The following is a 22,675-nucleotide window of genomic DNA, read 5'->3' on the forward strand; positions in this document are numbered from 1 at the left end:
AAGGGAGCATGAAATGATACACTTCATGATTCTAAGGAAAGGAAAGAGTGACAGCAGCAGAATAAGGACAATGGACTTCAACAAGGAGGCTTTAACAAACTCAGAGACCTGGTAAGGTCAGGTCCCCTAAGAAAAAAATCTAAAGATAAAAGCGGTTCAGGAGAGCGGCAGTTTCTCAAAGACATACAGTGGAGTCGCATCTTACACAAGGGTTAGGTTCTAAAGTCAGTGCGTAAAGCTAAAAATCACGTATAGTCAAAATTACCCTTGAAAATCCCTTAAATCGTCCATAAAGTACAGTATACTGTACATGATTTTGTGTATACAACTCTATACAGTAATATGTATAAATGTATAATGTATACAGTAATGTACAGTATATAATAAAGAGTACATATGCAAATATAATTTTACTGTACTGTATTTCTAATTACAGCATAATTACAGGGGGGTAATTACATCAATCACAACATTTCTGAGGTTGAAGTGCTTCCTAAAACTGTTAAGCCAACCTTGACTGGCTTTGAATTCCTTCTCATCAGAAGGCTGTCCCTCTTCGGTGGGAGGTTTGAACAGCGCATAGAGGCTAAGAGCCTTTTCTTACAACGTGTTGCCATTGATAGGCACATGTTTATGGTTCATGTCTTCCAGCCATAAGTTTAATGCCTTTTCAGTCTTCACTAAAGTCTTATCACACACCTGGCTCGTCACCTTAGCAGTTATAGGAGCACTTGATTCCACGGCTTGACAAATTCCTCTCTCTCAAATCTTGATGGCACGGATGCTAGATTTGTTGCAGCCATATTTACGTGCCACGTTGGAGACCGACATATCGTCTTTCAATAAGTCCAACAGAGCCAGTTTTTCCTCCAGCTTTGGAACAGATCGCTATTTCTTCGGTTGAGCACTAGATGAAGTAGTTGGCTTGCGTTTAGGGGCCATGTTGTATGAAAAATACGTATCTTTAAACACTAGACTCACACTCAGTGCGGCGAGATGCTCACACTATGAGAGGCATGCGGGAACTGAGACCGACTGAGGGAACAGCAGATTCACGTCTCCCATCTCACGCTCACTCCGGGTGGAATGGTGGGCAGAATCGCCTGCACTATTTACAGGTATCTTGTTATTTTTCTTTTTTTTTGCTGAGTGAGTATAGTTGAATTCGCGTAAGTTAAATGCGCGTATGATGTGGCTCACCTGTAATATTACAGATATGTAACAGCAAACTATCCCAGTGCAAAAGAAAGATAGGAAGAATGGTAAGAGGCCAATATGGCTGCATGAGGATCTCTTTAATAATGACCTGAAAACCAAAAAGAAATTATACAAAGTGGGAACATGGACAAACTGCTAAGGAAGGATATAAAAGAACAGCACAAACATGTAGGGACAAAATCAGAAAGGCTATGGCACAAAGTGAGTTATATGTAGTAAGGGACATAAGAGGCAGTAAGAGGAGGATCTATAAATACACTGGGAATAAGGGAAAGACAAAGGAAAGTGTAGGTCCACTATTTAGTGGGAAAAGAGAGGTAATAATGGATGACATCAAGAAGACTGAGGTGTTTTATGTCTATTTTGCATCAGTCGTCACTAAAAAGGTTGAAACCAGATACATAACACAACTAATATTAACTCACACCAAATAGGGAAGGAACAGGTTAAAAAACATTTAGATGTATTCAAGTGGGCAGCGTCTGACAAAAATCACCCTAGAATACTAAAGGACCTAGCTGAAGCAATCTCGGAACAGTCAGCGACTATCTTAGAGAATTCATGGAGGATGGGTGAGGTCCCAAAGGACTGGAGAAAGGCAAACATAGTACCTATCTTTAAAATGCAGAAAAAGAGGACTCGAGGAATTACAGACCAGTCAGCCTAACTTCAATACCTGGAAAAATTCTGGAACAAATTATTTATCAATTTGTAAGCACCTAGATGACAATAGGGCAATAAGTAATAGCCAACATGGATTTTTCAATAATCATGCCAAACCAACCTAATTTCCTTCTTTGACAGGGTTACTAGCCTAGGGGATAGGGAGAAGCAGTAGAAATGATATATTTTGATGTAGTAAAGCTTTTGACACAATCCCACATGACAATCTTATAAGCAAACTAGGGAAATATGGTCTAGATGAAATACTTTAAGGTGAGTGCATCATCAGTGGAAAGACTGTACTCAAAGAATAGTTAGCAATGATTTGCTGTCAATCTGTGATGATATATCCTTGTGGAGTCCTGCAGAACTCAGTCCTGGGTCCATTACTATTCAATATTTTCATTTTTGACTTGGATAACGGAGTGGAGAGTATGCTAATAAAATTCGCAGATGTCATTAAGTTGTGAGAGGTTGTAAGCCCTTTGGGGCACAAAATGAGAATTCAGAACCACCTTGACAAATTGAAGAATTTGTCTGAAATCAACCAGATGAAATTCAATAAAGACAAGTGCAAAGTACTACATGTGCTGAGGAAGGCAAAATCAAAAGCATAATTAAAAAATGGTGAGTAACTCGCTAGGCAGTAGTACCGAAAAGAATTTGGGAGTTATAGTGGATCACAAATTGAATATAAGCCAACAATGCAGTCGCAAAAGAAAAGTGTAATACCATTCTGGGATATGTTAACAGGAGTCAGAGTAACAGCCGTGTTAGTCTGTATTCGCAAAAAGAAAAGGAGTACTTGTGGCACCTGAGAGACTAACCAATTTATTAGAGCATAAGCTTTCGTGAGCTACAGCTCACTTCATCGGATGCATACCGTGGAAACTGCAGCAGACTTTATATATACACAGAGGATATGAAACAATACCTCCTCCCACCCCACTGTCCTGCTGGTAATAGCTTATCTAAAGTGATCATCAGGTGGGCCATTTCCAGCACAAATCCAGGTTTTCTCACCCTCCACCCCCCCACACAAATTCACTCTCCTGCTGGTGATAGCCCATCCAAAGTGACAACACATACACAATGTGCATGACAATCAAGTTGGGCTATTTCCTGCACAAATCCAGGTTTTCTCACATCCCCCCACCCCCATACACACACAAACTCACTCTCCTGCTGGTAATAGCTCATCCAAACTGACCACTCTCCAAGTTTAAATCCAAGTTAAACCAGAACATCTGGGGGGGGGGGTAGGAAAAAACAAGAGGACACAGGCTACCTTGCATAATGACTTAGCCACTCCCAGTCTCTATTTAAGCCTAAATTAATAGTATCCAATTTGCAAATGAATTCCAATTCAGCAGTTTCTCGCTGGAGTCTGGATTTGAAGTTTTTTTGTTTTAAGATAGCGACCTTCATGTCTGTGATTGCGTGACCAGAGAGATTGAAGTGTTCTCCGACTGGTTTATGAATATTATAATTCTTGACATCTGATTTGTGTCCATTTATTCTTTTACGTAGAGACTGTCCAGTTTGACCAATGTACATGGCAGAGGGGCATTGCTGGCACATGATGGCATATATCACATTGGTGGATGTGCAGGTGAACGAGCCTCTGATAGTGTGGCTGATGTTATTAGGCCCTGTGATGGTGTCCCCTGAATAGATATGTGGACACAGTTGGCAACGGGCTTTGTTGCAAGGATAAGTTCCTGGGTTAGTGGTTCTGTTGTGGAACCCCGACCTGGGATATTCTATCTACTACCCAAGATCCATAAACCTGGAAATCCTCGGCGCCCCATCATCTCAGGCATTGGCACCCTGACAGCAGGATTGTCTGGCTATGTAGACTCCCTCCTCAGGCCCTACGCTACCAGCACTCCCAGCTACCTTCGAGACACCACTGACTTCCTGAGGAAACTTCAATCCATCGGTGATCTTCCTGATAACACCATCCTGGCCACTATGGATGTAGAAGCCCTCTACACCAACATTCCACACAAAGATGGACTACAAGCCGTCAAGAACACTATCCCCGATAATGTCACGGCTAACCTGGTGGCTGAACTTTGTGACTTTGTCCTTACCCATAACTATTTCACATTTGGGGACAATGTATACCTTCAGATCAGCGGCACTGCTATGGGTACCCGCATGGCCCCACAGTATGCCAACATTTTTATGGCTGATTTAGAACAACGCTTCCTCAGCTCTCGTCCCCTAAAGCCCCTACTCTACTTGCGCTATATTGATGACATCTTCATCATCTGGACCCATGGAAAAGAAGCCCTTGAGGAATTCCACCATGATTTCAACAATTTCCATCCCACCACCAACCTCAGCCTGGTCCAGTCCACACAAGAGATCCACTTCCTGGACACTACAGTGCTAATAAACAATGGTCACATAAACACCACCCTATACCGGAAACCTACCGACCGCTATTCCTACCTGCATGCCTCCAGCTTTCACCCTGACCACACCACACGATCCATCGTCTACAGCCAAGCTCTGCGATACAACCGCATTTGCTCCAACCCCTCAGACAGAGACAAACACCTACAAGATCTCTGTCAAGCTTTCTTACAACTACAATACCCACCTGCAGAAGTAAAGAAACAGATTGATAGAGCCAGAAGAGTTCCCAGAAGTTACCTACTACAGGACAGGCCTAACAAAGAAAATAACAGAACGCCACTAGCCGTCACCTTCAGCCCCCAACTAAAACCCCTCCAACGCATTATTAAGGATCTACAACCTATCCTAAAGGATGACCCAGCACTCTCACAAATCTTGGGAGACAGGCCAGTCCTTGCCTACAGACAGCCCTGCAACCTGAAGCAAATACTCACCAACAACCACATACCACACAACAGAACCATTAACCCAGGAACTTATCCTTGCAACAAAGCCCGTTGCCAACTGTGTCCACATATCTATTCAGGGGACACCATCACAGGGCCTAATAACATCAGCCACACTATCAGAGGCTCATTCACCTGCACATCCACCAATGTGATATATGCCATCATGTGCCAGCAATGCCCCTCTGCCATGTACATTGGTCAAACTGGACAGTCTCTACTTAAAAGAATAAATGGACACAAATCAGATGTCAAGAATTATAATATTCATAAACCAGTCGGAGAACACTTCAATCTCTCTGGTCACGCAATCACAGACATGAAGGTCGCTATCTTAAAACAAAAAAAACTTCAAATCCAGACTCCAGCGAGAAACTGCTGAATTGGAATTCATTTGCAAATTGGATACTATTAATTTAGGCTTAAATAGAGACTGGGAGTGGCTAAGTCATTATGCAAGGTAACCTGTGTCCTCTTGTTTTTTCCTACCCCCCCCCCCCCAGATGTTCTGGTTTAACTTGGATTTAAACTTGAAGAGTGGTCAGTTTGGATGAGCTATTACCAGCAGGAGAGTGAGTTTGTGTGTGTATGGGGGTGGGGGGGATGTGAGAAAACCTGGATTTGTGCAGGAAATAGCCCAACTTGATTGTCATGCACATTGTGTATGTGTTGTCACTTTGGATGGGCTATCACCAGCAGGAGAGTGAATTTGTGTGGGGGGGGTGGAGGGTGAGAAAACCTGGATTTGTGCTGGAAATGGCCCACCTGATGATCACTTTAGATAAGCTATTACCAGCAGGACAGTGGGGTGGGAGGAGGTATTGTTTCATATCCTCTGTGTATATATAAAGTCTGCTGCAGTTTCCACGGTATGCATCTGATGAAGTGAGCTGTAGCTCACGAAAGCTTATGCTCAAATAAATTGGTTAGTCTCTAAGGTGCCACAAGTACTCCTTTTCTGTTAACAGGACTGTCATCTGTAGGACATTGGAGGTCATTCTCCCACTCTATTTGGCACTGGTGAGGTCTCAGCTGGAGTACTGTGTCCAGTTCCGGGCACCATGCTTTAGGAATGGACAAATTGGAGCGAGTCCAGAGAAGCGTAACAAAAATGATAAAAGGTTTAGAAAACCTGACCTATGGGGAAAAGTTAGTAAAACCGGGCTTGTTTAGTTTTGAGAAAAGAAGACTGAAGGGGAACCCGATAACAGTCTTCAAATATGCGAAGAGTTCTTGTAAAGAGGATGGTGATCAATTATTTTCAATGTCCACTGAAGGAAGAACAGAAAGGGATGGGCTTAACCTGAAGCAGGGGAGATTTAGGTTACATATTATGAAAAAGCTTTCTAACTATAAAGACAGATAAGTATATAGGTGTCTCAGGAACGTTTTGGAATCCCCATGACTGGAGATTAACAGTTTTGACAAACACGTGTCAGTAGGGCTTAAATTGAGCTGGAGCCATCCAGAGTGGAGCTCCAGTAAATATTTTCAAACCCGTGGAAGCCCCAGCGCGCTCCATGGGGCTGAAGCCCCAAGGCAGCCTGTGTGGCTGAAACCCCAATCCTGGTGCCTTCCTGTGTGGCTAAAGCCCTGAGCCCCGCCCTGCAGCTGAAGCCAAGATCCCTGAATGGGGGTGGGGGATGGGGAGCTCCAGGAAATAGTCTCTGAGAAATTAAGCTTTGCCTGTCTCAGCAAATTTAGACTGTAAAAACATTACATTATTACTGTTACCCTTGTCTTAATTTGTCCTTCCCTCCTAGTGTTGTTCACAGTCACTTGTTGTGTCCTGTCTTAAACTAGATAATGCAGCCACTTTTTCTTCTGTGTTTCAACCCAGCAAAGCATGGCCTCGATGCCGACAGGACCCCACGGGCACCACTGGAATAACCACCACCTCTCACTTAGCGAACAATCAGTAAATCTGTACAATCTGTAGTGAAGAATTCTGTAAATGCAATGAGTTCTCAGATTTTTCCACCTGCCCCGAAAGATTACCAACATGCTGATTTTAGGCATGTTCCTGCAGTTGTTACTCAGATATAACTTCTCCTGAATAAGAACTGCTAGGCCAGTCCCTAGTGGTTTTGACCTTATTGTTATTATTTGTATTGCAGTAGCACCCAAGAGCCCCAGTCTTGGACCAGGACCCTAATGTATTAATCACTGTACAAACACAGAACAAAAAATGATTCCTGTTTCTAAGGGATTACTCTTTTGAAAAACTACGGTTTTGAATTCCAGTATTATTTTGACAGGTTTCAGAGGGTAGCCGTGTTAGTCTGTATCAGCAAAAACAATGAGGAGTCCTTGTGGCACCTTAGAGACTAACAAATGTATTTGGGTATAAGCTTTCATGGGCTATAACCCACTTCATCAGATGCACGAAAGCTTATGCCCAAATACATTTGTTAGTCTCTAAGGTGCCACAAGGACTCCTCGTTTTTAGTATTATTTTGGTTGCTCCAACTCTGATTTTTATTCCAGCATGAGTAGAATTAGACACACTATTTCAAATGCGGCTTTACTAGTTCCTTATACAATGCAAGAATACTGTGCAATATGCAATTTCGTACTTTTAATTTAAACATGACAGAGATTTTGCTGTTTTTTCCATCATTACGCATCATAGCTTTAAATACATAACCATTCTGTATGTGTGAGGGAGAAATACAATGCAATTTTGTATCACACCTTTCATATAAGAATACAGAGCAACTAGTCTTCACATCCAAATAAAAACAAGTAGGTTCATATATCAGAGCAGTTATATCGTGAGATGGATGCAGTGGACACAAAAAACCCAAGCTCATAGTGAATTGTTGTGTATGAAGCGCCTAACATTATTTGGTTGAGTTACATGTCCTTGCCTGGGTCTTGAGATAGGATCTGAGAAATGTCAGGGAGTCAATCTGCTGCCTAGATGGTGGGAATAGCATGCAGGAAGGATCCAGTGATCACTGTAGAGAAGGTTTTGGTGGAGTGCAGGGAGAGTGACTGGTAGAGACATAGTGACAAATGTTTGAAATGCAGAGGGATTGGAGAGTGGAAAGGGATGAAAAGAAAGGCAGGGAGGGAGGGAAGTATACCTCAGTGGTTTGAGCATTGGCCTGCTAAACCCAGGATTGTGAGTTCAATCCTTGAGGGGGCCATTTAGGGATCTGGGGCACAAATTGGGGATTGGTCCTGCTTTGAGCAGGGGGTTGGACTAGATGGCCTCCTGAGGTCCCTTCCAACCCTGATATTCTATGATTCTATGAGAGAGATTGGGAATATAGGAAAGGCAATTCCCTGCAGAATGTGGAAGAGGCTGTACATATCATATTCTGAAATGGGTAAAAAGTCTGCAAGTTTTCCAAGGACTGAGGTGATTTATGCTTGCTTTCAAAGGCATCCATTAGTCTCATTATTATTTCACATTTCACAGGTTGATATTTGGAAAGTTGGACTTAGAGACCATAAAGGGTAATATGTAAGAATGTTGGATGTAGAGACCAGGAATCAGGAAATGAATAAGAATAGCAGCACAAGAGTTATTTAGGACAATATCAAACATAGGCAACAATTAGAGTTACAGACTTGGTAAACACTGTAAGGAAGAGAGCTCAGATTTAAGTTGAACATGTACTGTAGGCTACAGCCATTGTGCGTGAATAGAAGACTTGTGTCAAGCAGGGAGATGATGATGGCATACATAGAAGTGAGCACCTCAAGAGCAGGAAGGACCATCACAGAAATAGTTCCACAAAACCAATATTTTTTAAAAATACTGTACTTCTTGTTAGTCTAGACTTTTACAAAATACATACATACTTATCAAAGAAATATGTGATATTTTGAACTAATTTTTGGCATAAAATCTATATTTGCCAAGCATTGAAAAAATTTTCCCCTGGGATGTAATGTCATGGACCTTTTTGGTTTCCTTTGGAGCACTGAGTAGATGAGCTGCTAAAATAAACTAGACACATCCCACATGAGTACCTGTAATTACATGGTGGCCTCTGGAACTGGTGGAACTTGGTCCTTCCCATCTTCTATATCTAAGACTCTATGAAAGCAGTGTCCCTTTTATTAGAACACAAGCTGACATTAACTGACTTGTTACAAGAAAGGCTAGTGAACTTGACCATTCAAAAAGGCACAAAAGTAAGTAACTGCAAAAAGTGCACAATACCCCATCACAAAGGGATGGCTATGTTTTGTCTACGTTAAAAATAAAGTCCTCCGTCCTCAGCACAGGCAGAAATATAGTAAGTTGAAAGTCCAGTTAACAATGTTCTGGAGAACTATCACCCCCTGCATTTTTGTCATAACAGAAGAAGTGACTGAAAAATATTCCAGTTTAAAAGCAGTTGCTATGGCTGCTCTATGGAGAACAGAAAAAATCAAAAGTTTCTTTGATAAAGATTCATAATATTTTTCACTAACTCAAAATATAACCCAGACTTCATGAAGGGAAATAAGATTTATCTGGTATAATTTAATTCCAATTTCACTTATATCTATTCAGTCATAGAAAATTCAAGTCCCTTTTCCTCTGAATTTAGTTGGAAGACCAGTTTAAATATTTTTAAAAGGCTTATATTTACCTGATGATTCTCTGAGCAGCATACTGATGAAGGGAGCGGAACTGTGCTGACATATTTGCTAAGGCTGCCAGACAATTTGTATGAAGGTATTTGTCCTGTTGGAAAAGAGGGGAAAAAACACATCAAACTGTCCTTTTCACATACACTAAGACCTGTCATAAGAAACCACTCAAAGGACTAACAAACATCCGTTGCTTAACACAGGTGGTCTTCTAATAAAGGTGGAGCAGAATTACACTTTGTATATTTAGAGATGCTTTAATAATGGTCTCTTTAGACATGAATTTGCCTAATAAGGGTGGGCTCTTGTACAGATTTCACTGTACATATATATTTTAAAATCAAAGTTGATATACAACGGGATCATGAATATAATTGATAAATGGTAGAGAAAATAGTCTATACTGCTTTTTAATTCTCTCTCCTTTCCTTTGCCCCAATTCTCTCCAAACTTACCCAACCCTTTTTGCCCTATACTCTGACCTCCATATTAATTATTTCAAAACATTCAACTTCTCCACAACTACCACTAATGTAGTATGTTATAAGTTCTGCTCCTGTATAGTTGGAGTTTCTGAAGCCCATTTTAACTGCCATCTTTCCAGATAAATGTTTAAACATTGGCTCACTCAAAGTCAGAGAACTGCAGAGCACAGACAAAACGGTGGAATCCACAATCCTATGGCTTATGCAATATGTATCTTGCTCACAGGAGAGAGGCAAATAAACATGGATTGTGCTATTCTTCAAGGGAAGACAATAAATCTTAAACAGCATATTGGAGGGATTAATTTATTGTAATAGATATTAAAAGTGGTAGGGGTTGCTTATTGTATCCTCACCTTTTGCAGAAAATTAGATTCTCCACTCCCAGGCTTTATCTCTAGTCATATGTTTGACCAATCCCTCTACAACATGGAGCAATGTTTAATGACTTCCTTCATTAAGAAGTTCCTCTTCCCTACTCAGGACTAAAATGTGCATTTATTCTCCTTATGAGTAACACAGACCCCCAATGCCACATATAAATTCCGAGTATCTTCCATTCTAATTGATGTAAACACGGAGTGGCCTCTGGCTCCTTCTACTACTTATTCTGCCAGTGCCTGGGGAATCTGTATATTATGGCAATCAGTACAGTAGGCTGAAATCAGATATATATTCAAAATTCCATTTCCTATGTCACCTGCACTTGCCTTGTCTGTAACGAGGCTAGATAGAATTCCTGTGCTCCCATGTTCAAAGTATAAAGCTCCTCTTGTGAGCAAGAAGATTCATTCAGCATTGCTGGCTAGAACTTACCCAGGACTCAAAAAAAAAGGGGGGGACGCGAAAGAATGGGGGAGTTTCTGGTTCCAACTGAATATTCTGTAAAGCCTCTAAGTTAAACCAGTGGGTAAATCTGATAAATATTTGGAATTTAATACCAAAATGCAGCCTATTTACAAGAAACCATTTACTGGTTAAATGGCTCGCAAACCCTTATTCCTGTTTATGAAATGTTACTTGACAAAGTACAGCTTACATTTAATCCAATATAAACTCTGCAACCAGTATCAGCTTCCTTGCCTTCCATCTCATTGTGTCTGTTATTTCATGAAACAGAAATTACAGCCAATTAATGTCTGTTTTAAGTAGTTAATAGGGGTGGTGTTAATATTATTACCATACAATTCTCTCATCTATATTTTGGTGTGACCACAGAGATGGTGATTTTGGTTTTAAATTATTTGATCTAGTACAACTAACACCATGCTTTAGTTAATTTTATTGCAAAAGCTTCTCAACATTTTCAGCAATGAAAGAAACGTACAGAAGCCTTTAATGTAGTTTACATGTCTGCTACACACATTAGAGAGATACACTTGAAGTGCTCCTACATTAAAGATCCACAACATATAACCTAATGGATTTTAGGGAAGTCAGAAGTGAAATAATGCATGATGGGGAATGTATCTAAAACAACCATGTTTTGCCCCAGATCTCTCAATTATACTCATAAGAAAAAAAGTAAAAGTAATTTTCTTCCACCCCAATTTCCACAACTGTTTATAAAACTATACTATCAAATAGCAAGGAACCCAAATCCATACTTCTGGATAATTTAATATAGGTAAAAAATCCCACACATAATTTAATGCTGATATTTTTTTCTCTCATCAGAAATCTATTACTTTTTTCAGGAACTATGCAACTACTACTACGACTGGACTTTGTATGTTAGTAATCAAAGCAGCAGACCTGAATGATATCACAGAAACTGCTTTACAAATTCAGAAGCACTTCATACTGTACCTGAGTGCTGACCTTTTTTCTGCCTCCCCCACTGTGTTTAGGTGCTCATTTGCTGCAAAAAGGTTCACTTTTGGTTTTTTTACCTCTGTTTGGAACTGAACACCAGCTGATGGAAGACTGCAGATATACACTACATATGTAAGTTCTAAATATAACTCTTACCCTTGTCCTTGTCATGTTGTACTGAATGGTTCTTATCACCACCAGTATCAGGAGACTCCCTAGTGAAATCTCGGTTAGAACACGCTCTGAGTACCAAGTGATATTTTTCAATATCTGCAATGAGGAAAAAAAATAGGTTTCAACACCACATTTCAATTGTGAGTGAGATGACATAAAATCATGCAGTTCTCTGGGCTCTTGCTTCCCTCGAGACAAATAAATTACCCTCCAAGTTCAATACACTAAAATGTACTCTGTTCTAGAGTTTCAAAAGATATTGCAGTAGTATCCAACTTGTAGATCTCATTAACTTTGTTCTGCAGGTCATGTGGAGAAGGTACAAAGAGGAAATATGTGAATAAAAAATTACTGGTGTGCTGAACTAACTTTAATTAAGCAGTATAAGTGTACACACACACACACACACATATATATACACACATATGTAGCCACACCCGCACACATATGTGTGTGGCGAAAGTAAATAAAGAAGTGTTATTTACTCCTTCTCATAACACAAGAACTAGGGGTCACCAAATGAAATTAATAGGCAGCAGGTTTAAAACAAATAAAAGTAATTATTTCTTCACACAACACACAGTCAACCTGTGGAACTGTTTGTCAGAGGATGTTGTGAAGGCCAAGACTATATAACAGGGTTCAAAAAAGAACTAGATAAGTTCATGGAGGATAGGTCCATCAGTGGCTAGGATGGGCAGGGATTGTGTCTCTAGCCTCTGTTTGCCAGAAGCTGGGAATGAGCAATAGGGAATGAATCATTTGATGATTACCTGTTCTGTTCATTCCCTCTGGGGCACCTGGCATTGGCCACTGTCAGAAGACAGGCTACTGGGCTAGATGGACCTTTGCTCTGACCGAGTATGGCTGTTCTTATGTTCTTATGCAAAGTGAAACCTGTCTTGAAAGTCTATTTGAGAGACTAGCAAAGATCAGCTGTTTACCATGACTAGAGCTCCTAGGTTCTATGGACAATACAAATAAATTTATAATAGAGGTATCTCATTAAAGGTGGAGAAGAATTGTACTCAGTGCATTTGGGAACACTCTGGGAAACTAGTGAAATAGGAAGTTGTCTAATAAGGGTGGTTACACGTAGAGTAAATGAAAGAAATTAGTATGAGTTAAGTTTCAATGCAATATATGAGATTTACAAAAAAATATAATAGCATAAAAATGCATGCGAAATGTATACAACGAAACCTATGCAATAGTTTAACAATTTATTAGCAAACCTCTTGTCTTGAGACCATTCAAAAATAATCTCAAAACAACAGAGTACTATTCTGCTCCACATTTATTAAACAGCCACCCTATTAAGGGACAGATTTGTCAGCCCTCCGAATGGTCATTTATTGTAGGTTTAAATCAACATTAGTAATAAAATGAGACAAGGAACTGCCTCTTGTTAACAAAGCCAGTACAAAACCTTCGCTTAGCATGGATGAAATTTCAAAAGCCCAATTTATTTATTTACCAATAAAACTTACAGAATTTTTAAATATTGCGCTCAGAATTTTTAATTTTTTTGGTGCAGAATTTTTAATTTTTTGCACAGAATGCCCTCAGGAGTAAGTATGATAAGTAAATCCTCGTGGCAGATGTAGTTTTCAAGTCAGTCAATCAGTCTCAGATCCACTGAGTTTTTTACATCATTTTATCTCCCCAGAAAGGGAATTCAGTCTACGTGCATCTTGACATATTTACAAGTTATGAGATAATTTACAAGTTATGAAATAAGAGTACATAGAGAGGTCTATGCCAAAGGAACAACAGAGACTATGGCTATCTTTTCCTTCTCCAGTTGTGGTTTAAAGGAATTGTTATGAATCATTTTGTTAGCTAGGTTCCCCTTCCGCATTCCTGGAACCAGACCATCTTTTACAAAATGTTGAATAGAAAGCGTTCAGACTCAAACACACCCTTTAAAAATAACATTTTGTGCATCTGTATTGCACCACATGCACAAGTATTCACTTCCTTCCTATAATTAAACTTCTAGTTTAAGAGTCAAATTAAAAGCAGCCCTTGGCAGAGCTCAAATTGGACTGGTACAGACCAGTACATCAGGACTAGAACATTTTGCCAACGTATCAGCACTTCAGTGACTCTTGAGCCTTCAGTTATTCTTCTAAAAAGAAAAGGAGTACTTGTGGCACCTTAGAGACTAACCAACTTATTTGAGCATAAGCTCAACAGCTTATGCTCAAATAAATTGGTTAGTCTCTAAGGTGCCACAAGTACTCCTTTTCTTTTTGCAAATACAGACTAACACGGATGTTACTCTGAAACCAGTTATTCTTCTGGGAGCCCAGGCTGTATCCAAGTTCCACACCCTACTTCAAAGTGAGGGATACTACTACTGGTCAACTTCCCTAAAGCTAATCCAATCTAATAACTACTTTCACTCTACTGGATGGAGCCCAACCTCAGCATAAGGAATAGGAGGGTGGGAAGATGGGAGAATATACAGAGGCAACATCCCCACTTGTCTTTCAGGGTGATTGTGTTCATCTTCTCATCTCTTCTTTGGATGTCACCAAGAAAGACCAATACTCTCTCTTTTCCAAGTAAAGGCTCTTCAGATGACAAACATATTCCAAAGAAGCAGCAATGAAAAACTGTCCTCTCGTCTGCTGACTTTTACAGCCTCTAGGGTAACAGACTGAGAGGGAAATCTTTCCTCCAGAAGAGAAAAGGATCAGGAGGTGGCAGCCACTATCCTCAGAAAGAAACAGAGACCTGAAGGGGTGATCACTACAATACACACACAGACAAAGGGAGGAGGTGACACCTGATGCTACTTCAGGTTCTGGCATCTTTACACTCACTTCCTCTCTGGGATTAATGGGGTGGATCAAGGATTTGCATATACACCCCTCCCCCTTTCAAACAGAAGTCACAGGAGGTACCTAAAGCAAAAGAGGGAGTCCTATGGGAAAGGCTTTAAAACGTTCTATACAGAAAGTGTCCGGGTTTCACAAAATAAAATGCATTCGGTGAAACTCCAGAAAGTTTTTTAAAAAGTTACAAGATGTCTTGTGAACCAGAAGTCCTAACATATACAATTACCAGAAAAAGAGGGCAGCCTGTGTTCTGAAGTCGACAGGGGATTCTGGAGGAATGCAGCATTAAGGTTGTTAACTCTGCAAAAACTGTGCCACAACATTTGGAATGAAAGCAAAAAAGTATAGGAGGTTGTTATTAAAAAGTACACTAGGGGTGTCTTACCATTACACTTAACATTAGTATATAATGGCAATTTGGTATACTGGAAATCATAGCATTGTAATTCCACATGATTACAGGGCAAATGCATTTGAAAATAAATGCACTGGTTGTGCCTCAACAGAGAGAGCCCATTATTCTTTAGTGATATTGTAGTCCTGGGACATACATTAGTCTGCAAGAATGTACCTCTCTAAATATGGATGTCAGAGCTCAGGGCAAATGCACCACTCAAGGGTTCAGCAAGAGTACCCAACTCTCAGGCTTCCAGCTCCCCAGCTGTTGCCTCTCTTGAGTGGAGATACACATCTCTCCTCCTTCTGACTGGCTACACCCAGACTGCCCCATTCCCTTGCCTCTGCTGTGTAATTCCCAGCACAGACAGGTTCCTTAGGCCACCTGCTTGCTTTCTCTTCAGAGACAGATAACAGATATAATTTACCACACTGTTCTTTCTAAGCAAGCCTATTCTACTCTTAAGGTACAAAGCATTACAGAAAACACATTAAAAACAATAAAAGAACCTACACGTATGTTAATAAACTTATCAGAGTTCATACCAACTCTCACAGGGGCTCTGGCAACTGCAGTCTTTTAATAACCCATTGTAAGGGCATCCTTGTGGTAACAAGTTCATCAAAGCTTCAGCTCAGAACAAGCACAGTGTCTTATGAAGCCTCAGTAAGCCAAGTTTTTCCTATCCTCCCCTAAGGATTGGGGGCCTCTGTGGATCAGGGGTCTTGTCCATTTGCTGGATCAGGAAGAAGGCCCCAAGTCAGCTGAAAATCAAGGTTTTTACCCAAAAGTCTGTTCTTTGTCTATTGGTCTCTGGAGAATTCTGTTTGAACTAGTATATGCATATCTCTCCAGGGGAACTTCAAAGGCTAATAACAGAGGAAGTTCATTAGTGTGTCTCCCCCCCCCCCCACTAGAGAAGGTACATACAATGTCACAACAACACATATACAATTGTACTTTTAATAAAATTTACTTCTAAAGATGTTAATTCAAACTCAGCAAGGTTTAACTTAACTCAATAAAGTTTATCTTAATTCCATAAAGTTTCTTCAAGATACTGTCAGTCTGTCCCAATGGGTATTTAAATAACAAATGAATGGCTTGATTTTTAGAGATATGTAGCACTCACACTTCTCACCGATGATAGTGGAAGCAGCTGTGGGCAGAATCTCTGATAGTCACACTATTTCCTTCTTTGACAGAGTTACTGGCCAACTGGATAGGTATAAGCAGGTAACATGACTTGTCTTGACATTAGTAAAGCTTTTGATAATCCCACATGACATTCTCATAAGCAAACTACGGAAACATGATGTAGATGAAATTACTACAAAGTGTGTGCACAACTGGTTGAAAAATCATATTCAAAGAGCAGTTATCAATGATTCACTGTCAAACTGAGAGGATGTATCTAGTGAAGTCCTGCGGGACTCCTACCTCCTGAACTATTCAACCTTTTCATTAATGGAATGGAAAAGACAGTTACCTTTTTGTAACTGGTTTCAGAGTAACAGCCGTGTTAGACTGGCGTTCTTCGAGATGTGTTGCTCATGTCCATTCCATTGTAAGTGTGTGTGCTTGGTACACGCACCAGTGCCGGAAGTTTTTCCCTCAGAGGTATCTGTGGGGGACCGGTTCTGGTGCCCTCTGGAGTGGTGACTGTATGCTGCGGTATAAGGGGCGCTGCCGGTTCCCCCAACCCTCAGTTCCTTCTTGCTGGAAACTCTGACAGTGGGGAAGGAGGATGGGTCATGGAATGGACATGAGCAGCACCAGTTACGAAAAGGTAAACATCTTTTCTTCTTCAAGTGCTTGCTCATGTCCATTCCAGGTGCCTCCCAAGCAGTACCACCGGAGGTGGGTAGGAGTTCATGGACGTGTCGACTGTAACACAGCTCTGCCAAATCCAGCATCATCTCTGGCCTGCTGGGTGATGGCGTAATGTGCTGTGAACATGTGCACTAAAGACCACATGGCAGCCCTGCAGATGTCTTGGATGGGTCGGTGTGGTACGAAGGCTGCTGAGGACGCTTGTGCTCTGGTTGAGTGGGCCCTTAGGTGGTGGTTTGACCGAACTAAGTCATAACAGGTCTGGATTCAGGAGGTGATCCAGTTCAAGATCCTCTGAGAGGACACCGGATACCTTTCATCCTGTCCACTGTTGTGATGAAGAGTTGGGTCAATACGCAGAAGGACTTGGTGCACTCCAGGTAGAACGCTAGGGCGCACTGACCATCCAAGGTGTGCAGCTGCCTCTCCTCCGCAGTTGAGTGCAGCTTTGGACAGAAAACCAGGAGAAAGATATCCTAGTTAACACAGAAGTGGGACACTACCTTAGGCAAGAATGTGGGGTGGGAGGGTCGCAGCTGGATCTTGTCCTTGTAGAAAACCATGAAAGGAGGCTCCGAAGTGAAGGCTTTAATCTTGGATACTTGCCTTGCTGAGGTAATGGCTATAAGGAAAGCAATCTTGACAGATGTGAAATGGAACACGAGACCAAGGACCCAAAGGGAGGCCCCAGGAGCCTTGAGAGGACGATGTTGAGGTCCCATTGCAGAATCAGGTCCTGGACCAGTGGGAAGAGTCACTCTAGTCCTTTTAGGAACTGGATGAACATGTCATGTGAGAACACCGATTTGCCCTGGACATGCTGGTGGAAAGCTGATATGGCTGCTAAGTGCACCTTGATGGAGAAAGCGTGAGGCCTTGATGCTTAAGGTGTAGCAGGTAATCAAGGATGGATTGCAAAGACGACCTCGTTGGGGAGATGCCACGCTTCTCCGCCCAGCAGGAGAATCATAGAATCATAGAATATCAGGGTTGGAAGGGACCCCAGAAGGTCATCTAGTCCAACCCCCTGCTCGAAGCAGGACCAATTCCCAGTTAAATCATCCCAGTCAGGGCTTTGTCAAGCCTGACCTTAAAAACCTCTAAGGAAGGAGATTCTACCACCTCCCTAGGTAACGCATTCCAGTGTTTCACCACCCTCTTAGTGAAAAAGTTTTTCCTAATATCCAATCTAAACCTCCCCCACTGCAACTTGAGACCATTACTCCTCATTCTGTCATCTGCTACCATTGAGAACAGTTTAGAGCCATCCTCTTTGGAACCCCCTTTCAGGTAGTTGAAAGCAGCTATCAAATCCCCCCTCATTCTTCTCTTCTGCAGGCTAAACAATCCCAGCTCCCTCAGCCTCTCCTCATAAGTCATGTGTTCCAGACCCCTAATCATTTTTGTTGCCCTTCGCTGGACTCTCTCCAATTTATCCACATCCTTCTTGTAGTGTGGGGCCCAAAACTGGACACAGTACTCCAGATGAGGCCTCACCAATGAATCACTTCCACTTTGCCAGGTAAGTCGCTCTGCTGGAGGATTTTCTGCTTTCCAAGAGGACTTGCTGTACCTGACTGGAGCAGGCCCTTTCCTCTGGGTTAAGCCATTCACCAAGCCGTTAGGTGAAGGGAGTGAAAGTTCGGGTGCAGGACCCATCCGTGGTCTTGCAAGAGGAGATCTGGGCGGCTGGGCAATGGCCATGTGGGAGCCACGGCCAGGTCCATGAGCATGCCAAACCAATGTTGGCAAGGCCACGCTGGGGCAGTCATGAGACTCATGCTTTGTCTGTTTTGACTTTTGCTAGTATCCTGCTGACCAGTGGAACCAGCGGGAATGTGTATGTCAGATCCCCTTCCGATGACAGAAGGAAGGTGTCAGTGAGGAAGTCCCTGCTTAGGCCCTGGAGGGAACAGAACTGCTGGCACGTCCTGTTCTGTCTGGTGGTGAACAGGTTCACTCGGGGAGTTTCCCACCTTCAGAAGAGGACCTGTACAACCTCCGGGTGGAGGGACCACTCGTGGTGAGAGAAGGAGGATCTGCTGAGGTGATCCGTCAGCGCATTCTGGATGCCAGGGAGGTACGATGCCTCAAGGTGGATGTCGTGCTGGATGCAGAAGTCCCACAATCGGAACGCTTCCTGACACAGAGCCAACGAGCGGGCTCCCCCTTACCTCTTGATGTAGAACATTGAGGCCATGTTGTCTGTGAGTATCCATACCACTTGACCGGAAAGATGTGGCAGGAAGACTCCGCAGGCTAGGCGGACTGCTCTGAGTTCCCTGACATTTATGTGCAATGTCAGTTCCTCTGGGGACCATGTTTCTTGGGTCCGCAGCTCGCCGAGATGTGCTCCCCAGCCGAGGTCGGAGGCATCCGATATTAGAGATACCAACGATCGAGGACTCTTGAAGGGAACTCCTTCTAGGACCACCCTCAAGTTGGTCCACCACTGCAGGGAGGTAAATACGTTCGGTGGGATTGTGATGATTTGTCCAGATGATCCCTGGACAGGGCATAGACTGTTGCCAGCCACCGTTGGAGGGGTCACAGTCTGAGCCTCTCATGGTGGATGACATAAGTACACACCAGCATGTGGTCCAACAGCCTGAGGCAGACCCAGGCTGTGGTGAGGGGATATGCAGAGACACTGGCAATGAGACCTGCCATCGTCTTGAACCTGTCCTGTGGCAGAAATGCTCTGGCACGGGTAGAGTTGAGGACAGCTCTGATAAACTAAATTTTCTGTACTGGAATTAACGTTAATTTTTCCTCGTTTATCAGCAGGCCCAGGGCACAGCACATGACCTGTAGTTCTGAGACGTCACGCTGGACCCGAGACCTGGAGCGGCCCTTGATGAGCCAGTCGTTGAGGTACGGGTAAATCTGGATACTCCAACACCTGAGGTAAGCAGCCACCACAGCCATGCACTTGATAAACACCCTTGGGGCTGTAGCCAGGCCGAATGGGAACACCACAAACTGGTAAGGAGCGGACCCCACTGTGAAGCGCAGGAATTGTCTGTGTCTTTGGCAAATTGATATGTGGAAGTAAGCGTCCCTCAAAATAGAGGGCAGCGTACCAGTCTCACAGATCCAGAGGGGATGATGGAGGCCAGGGAGACCATGCGAAACTTCAACTTCTTGAGGCATTTGTTGAGGTCTCGCAGGTCCAGGATGGGTCTCAGACTCACTTTGGCCTTTGGGATTAGAAAGTACCAGGAGTAAAACCCCTTGCCTCTGTACTCTTGAGGGACTTCCTTCAGAGGCCACACTTGCAGAAGGCCTTTTACCTCCTGCGCGAGCAGGCTCTCGTGAGAAGGGTCCCTGAAGAGGGACAGGGAAGGAGTGTGTGTGGGGGGGAAAGAAATAAACTGGAGGGTATAACCCTGAGCCACGGTGTTGAGAACCCAGCGGTCCAAAGTTAGGGAGGCCCAGGCAGGGACAGGCCCAGGCAGCGCCCTCTGGCGCACCCTCAAAATGCCCACGTACCACCCTGCTGGTTGCGGGTGGAGCTCGACTGAGCAGAGGACGCCAGCTGGTGGCCTTGCCAGCATTTATAGCCTTTGCCCTTCTTACGGGAGGGATCCAATCTGTTCTGGTTTCCAAACCCTTGGGGCTGCTACGGCTTAAACCACTTTCTAGCCAGGCCTGGGGCGTAGAGGCCCAGGGTCCATAATGTTGCCTGGGAGTCCTTCAGCCTTTGCAATTTTGTGTCTGTTTGTTCAACAGAGCTTGGCCATCAAATGGGAGATCCTGTATTGACTGTTCAACCTCCGTCAACAAGCCCGACGACTGCAGCCAGGATGCCCTTCTCATCGAGATGGCAGAGCTCATGATTCTGGCCGCAGAGTCCACCACGTCTGAGGCCACCTGGAGGGCTGCTGTAGCCACTGCTTTGCCCTAATTGAGGATCACCTGGAACTCCTTCCTGGGGTCCTTGGGCTGCGAATCCTTGAACTTGGCCATGGACTGCCACATGTTAAAATTGTAGCGGCCAAGCAGGCTCTGATAGTTGACCACCCACAGCTAGAGGCTCAATGATGAATACATTTTCCTTCTGAATAAATAGAGTCTCTTTGAGTTCTTGTTTTTGGGGAGGTTGCATCTGGTTGGCCTTGCCTTTCCCGTTCATTAATGGGTGAGACCACCAGTGAGCTTGGGGCAGGGTGTTTGTAAAGATAGCAGGCACACAGTACTTTTGTTCTGCCCTTTTGCAGATGGGAGCAGTGAGGAGATGGGAGCAGTGATGAGGGAGTCTGCCACAAGGATTTTGTAATTTTTGTTACCACCTTGTGCAAGGGCACAAGGGCTGGAGCCACCAAGCTGAGGACTTCAAATAGACAGTCTGAGGGTTCCTCCAGCTCCTCAGCATGTAGCCCCAAGTTTGAGGCGACCCACTTTAGTAGCTCCTGATGGGCTCTGGAATCATCCGGTGGGACTGGACGAGGGGCCCTTGTGATCGCCTCGTCAGCCAAGGATAAGGAGAAAGCAGGCACAGGAGGATCTGCCACCTCAGATGACTGTTCAAGTGGTCCCTCAATGGGGCCTGGGTGAATCTGAGGAGTCTTTTCCCCAGTCACCTTCATATCGGGGGGCGGTCGGGAGATGGGGGCCGATGGTTTATTTGAGGCCACCGAGGCCGACCAGAGCCCTTGCAAGGGCTGCGGGAACCCCCAGGGATTTCAAGGGTGCCGGAGGTAGGCCACTGGCCCTGGGGCCACAGTGCTTCGGGCAGTACCACACACATAATGGGTACCCCGATGTGGGATCCTGGACCGCTGGTAAAGACTTCTGCTGGGTACCAGAATCTGAAGAGAACGGATTGCGTCCGGGGGACCAGGATGGTGCAGAGGCCGACTGTTCACCCCGGTCACGTCACTGCTGATTCAGATGTAGCAACGGAGAACTGCCTGAGCGCAACAACTCCTCATGCCGAGATCACAGAGACCGGTGGCGTTCAGTGGATCAGCGACGGTAAACCAGTGATCTATACCTCATGGTTTTTGACCAGTGCTGGTCTGTCAAATGAGAGCGGGAAGGAGTAGGGAACCGAGCTGGGGAACGTCGGTGCGGCCATGGCAACCCATACCGGCACTCAGGCGACCAGTAGTGAGGTTCCTGGGACCATCGGCTAGAGTCCCCGGAATGGTGCCAAACACTAGGGGAGTGGCTCAGGCATTCCTGGTTGTGGGGCTGCAGGGATAGGCTCACCTCCATGGTTCTGGGTTGTGTCACCGAAGATCGGCATTTTGAGCCCAGCGAGCAGTGCCCTGAGTCTGGAAACTGGCGGCAGGAACTCCACTGGGCGGGCCGCCCCATGTCTGAGGGGTGGTAGCTCTGTGTGGACAAGCATTGGCGGGACATTCCATGTGGTGAGGAGCAGTGATGGGGACCACTGGAAAGGTCCCAGGGCAGGTTTACCACTGGAACGGGGCACTGCTGTAGCTGGTGTGGGAGGCACCGGTAGCACTAGGACGTCCTGTGCAGCCTGTAGGGCCTAAGGCTTTGACGGCACATCCAGGTGCTGAGCGACTATGCCGCTATCTGGGGTGGCAGGCGCGTCTCGGGGTGGGCTAACCCACTCCACCCGAGCTGGGGCCCGACTCCCACTCGGAGGTGAGGAGCTGCCCCTGTCAGGTCTTCGCTCTCCTCCAGCCCTGTTTTTCCCTTTAAGAGATGTAGGCAATCATCTCCTCCAGGCCTTTCTTTGCTTTCTTGCTGGTTCCGGGAAGGGGGATCGGTGTCGGTCCAAAGATGGCACCGGCAGAGCACTCC

At 44.0% G+C, this 22,675-nt stretch overlaps 1 protein-coding gene across 4 annotated transcripts in view; it reads right to left on the reverse strand.

The window, feature by feature from the left end:
• The window catches only part of DYM (dymeclin), a 389,895-nt gene that overhangs the window by 135,893 nt on the left and 231,327 nt on the right, over window positions 1–22,675 (reverse strand). For all 4 annotated transcript variants that reach the window (XM_073343514.2, XM_073343512.2, XM_073343513.2 and 1 more), the window contains 2 exons: window positions 11,804–11,917; window positions 9,347–9,441 (listed from right to left, as the gene is read on the reverse strand). In XM_073343514.2, the coding sequence (XP_073199615.1) occupies window positions 9,347–9,441; window positions 11,804–11,917 (209 nt within the window). The remainder of the gene's footprint in view (window positions 1–9,346; window positions 9,442–11,803; window positions 11,918–22,675) is intronic.

The sequence above is a fragment of the Lepidochelys kempii genome, chromosome 5 (assembly GCF_965140285.1).
Source record: "Lepidochelys kempii isolate rLepKem1 chromosome 5, rLepKem1.hap1, whole genome shotgun sequence".
In the NCBI taxonomy this organism is placed as follows: Eukaryota; Metazoa; Chordata; order Testudines; family Cheloniidae; genus Lepidochelys; species Lepidochelys kempii.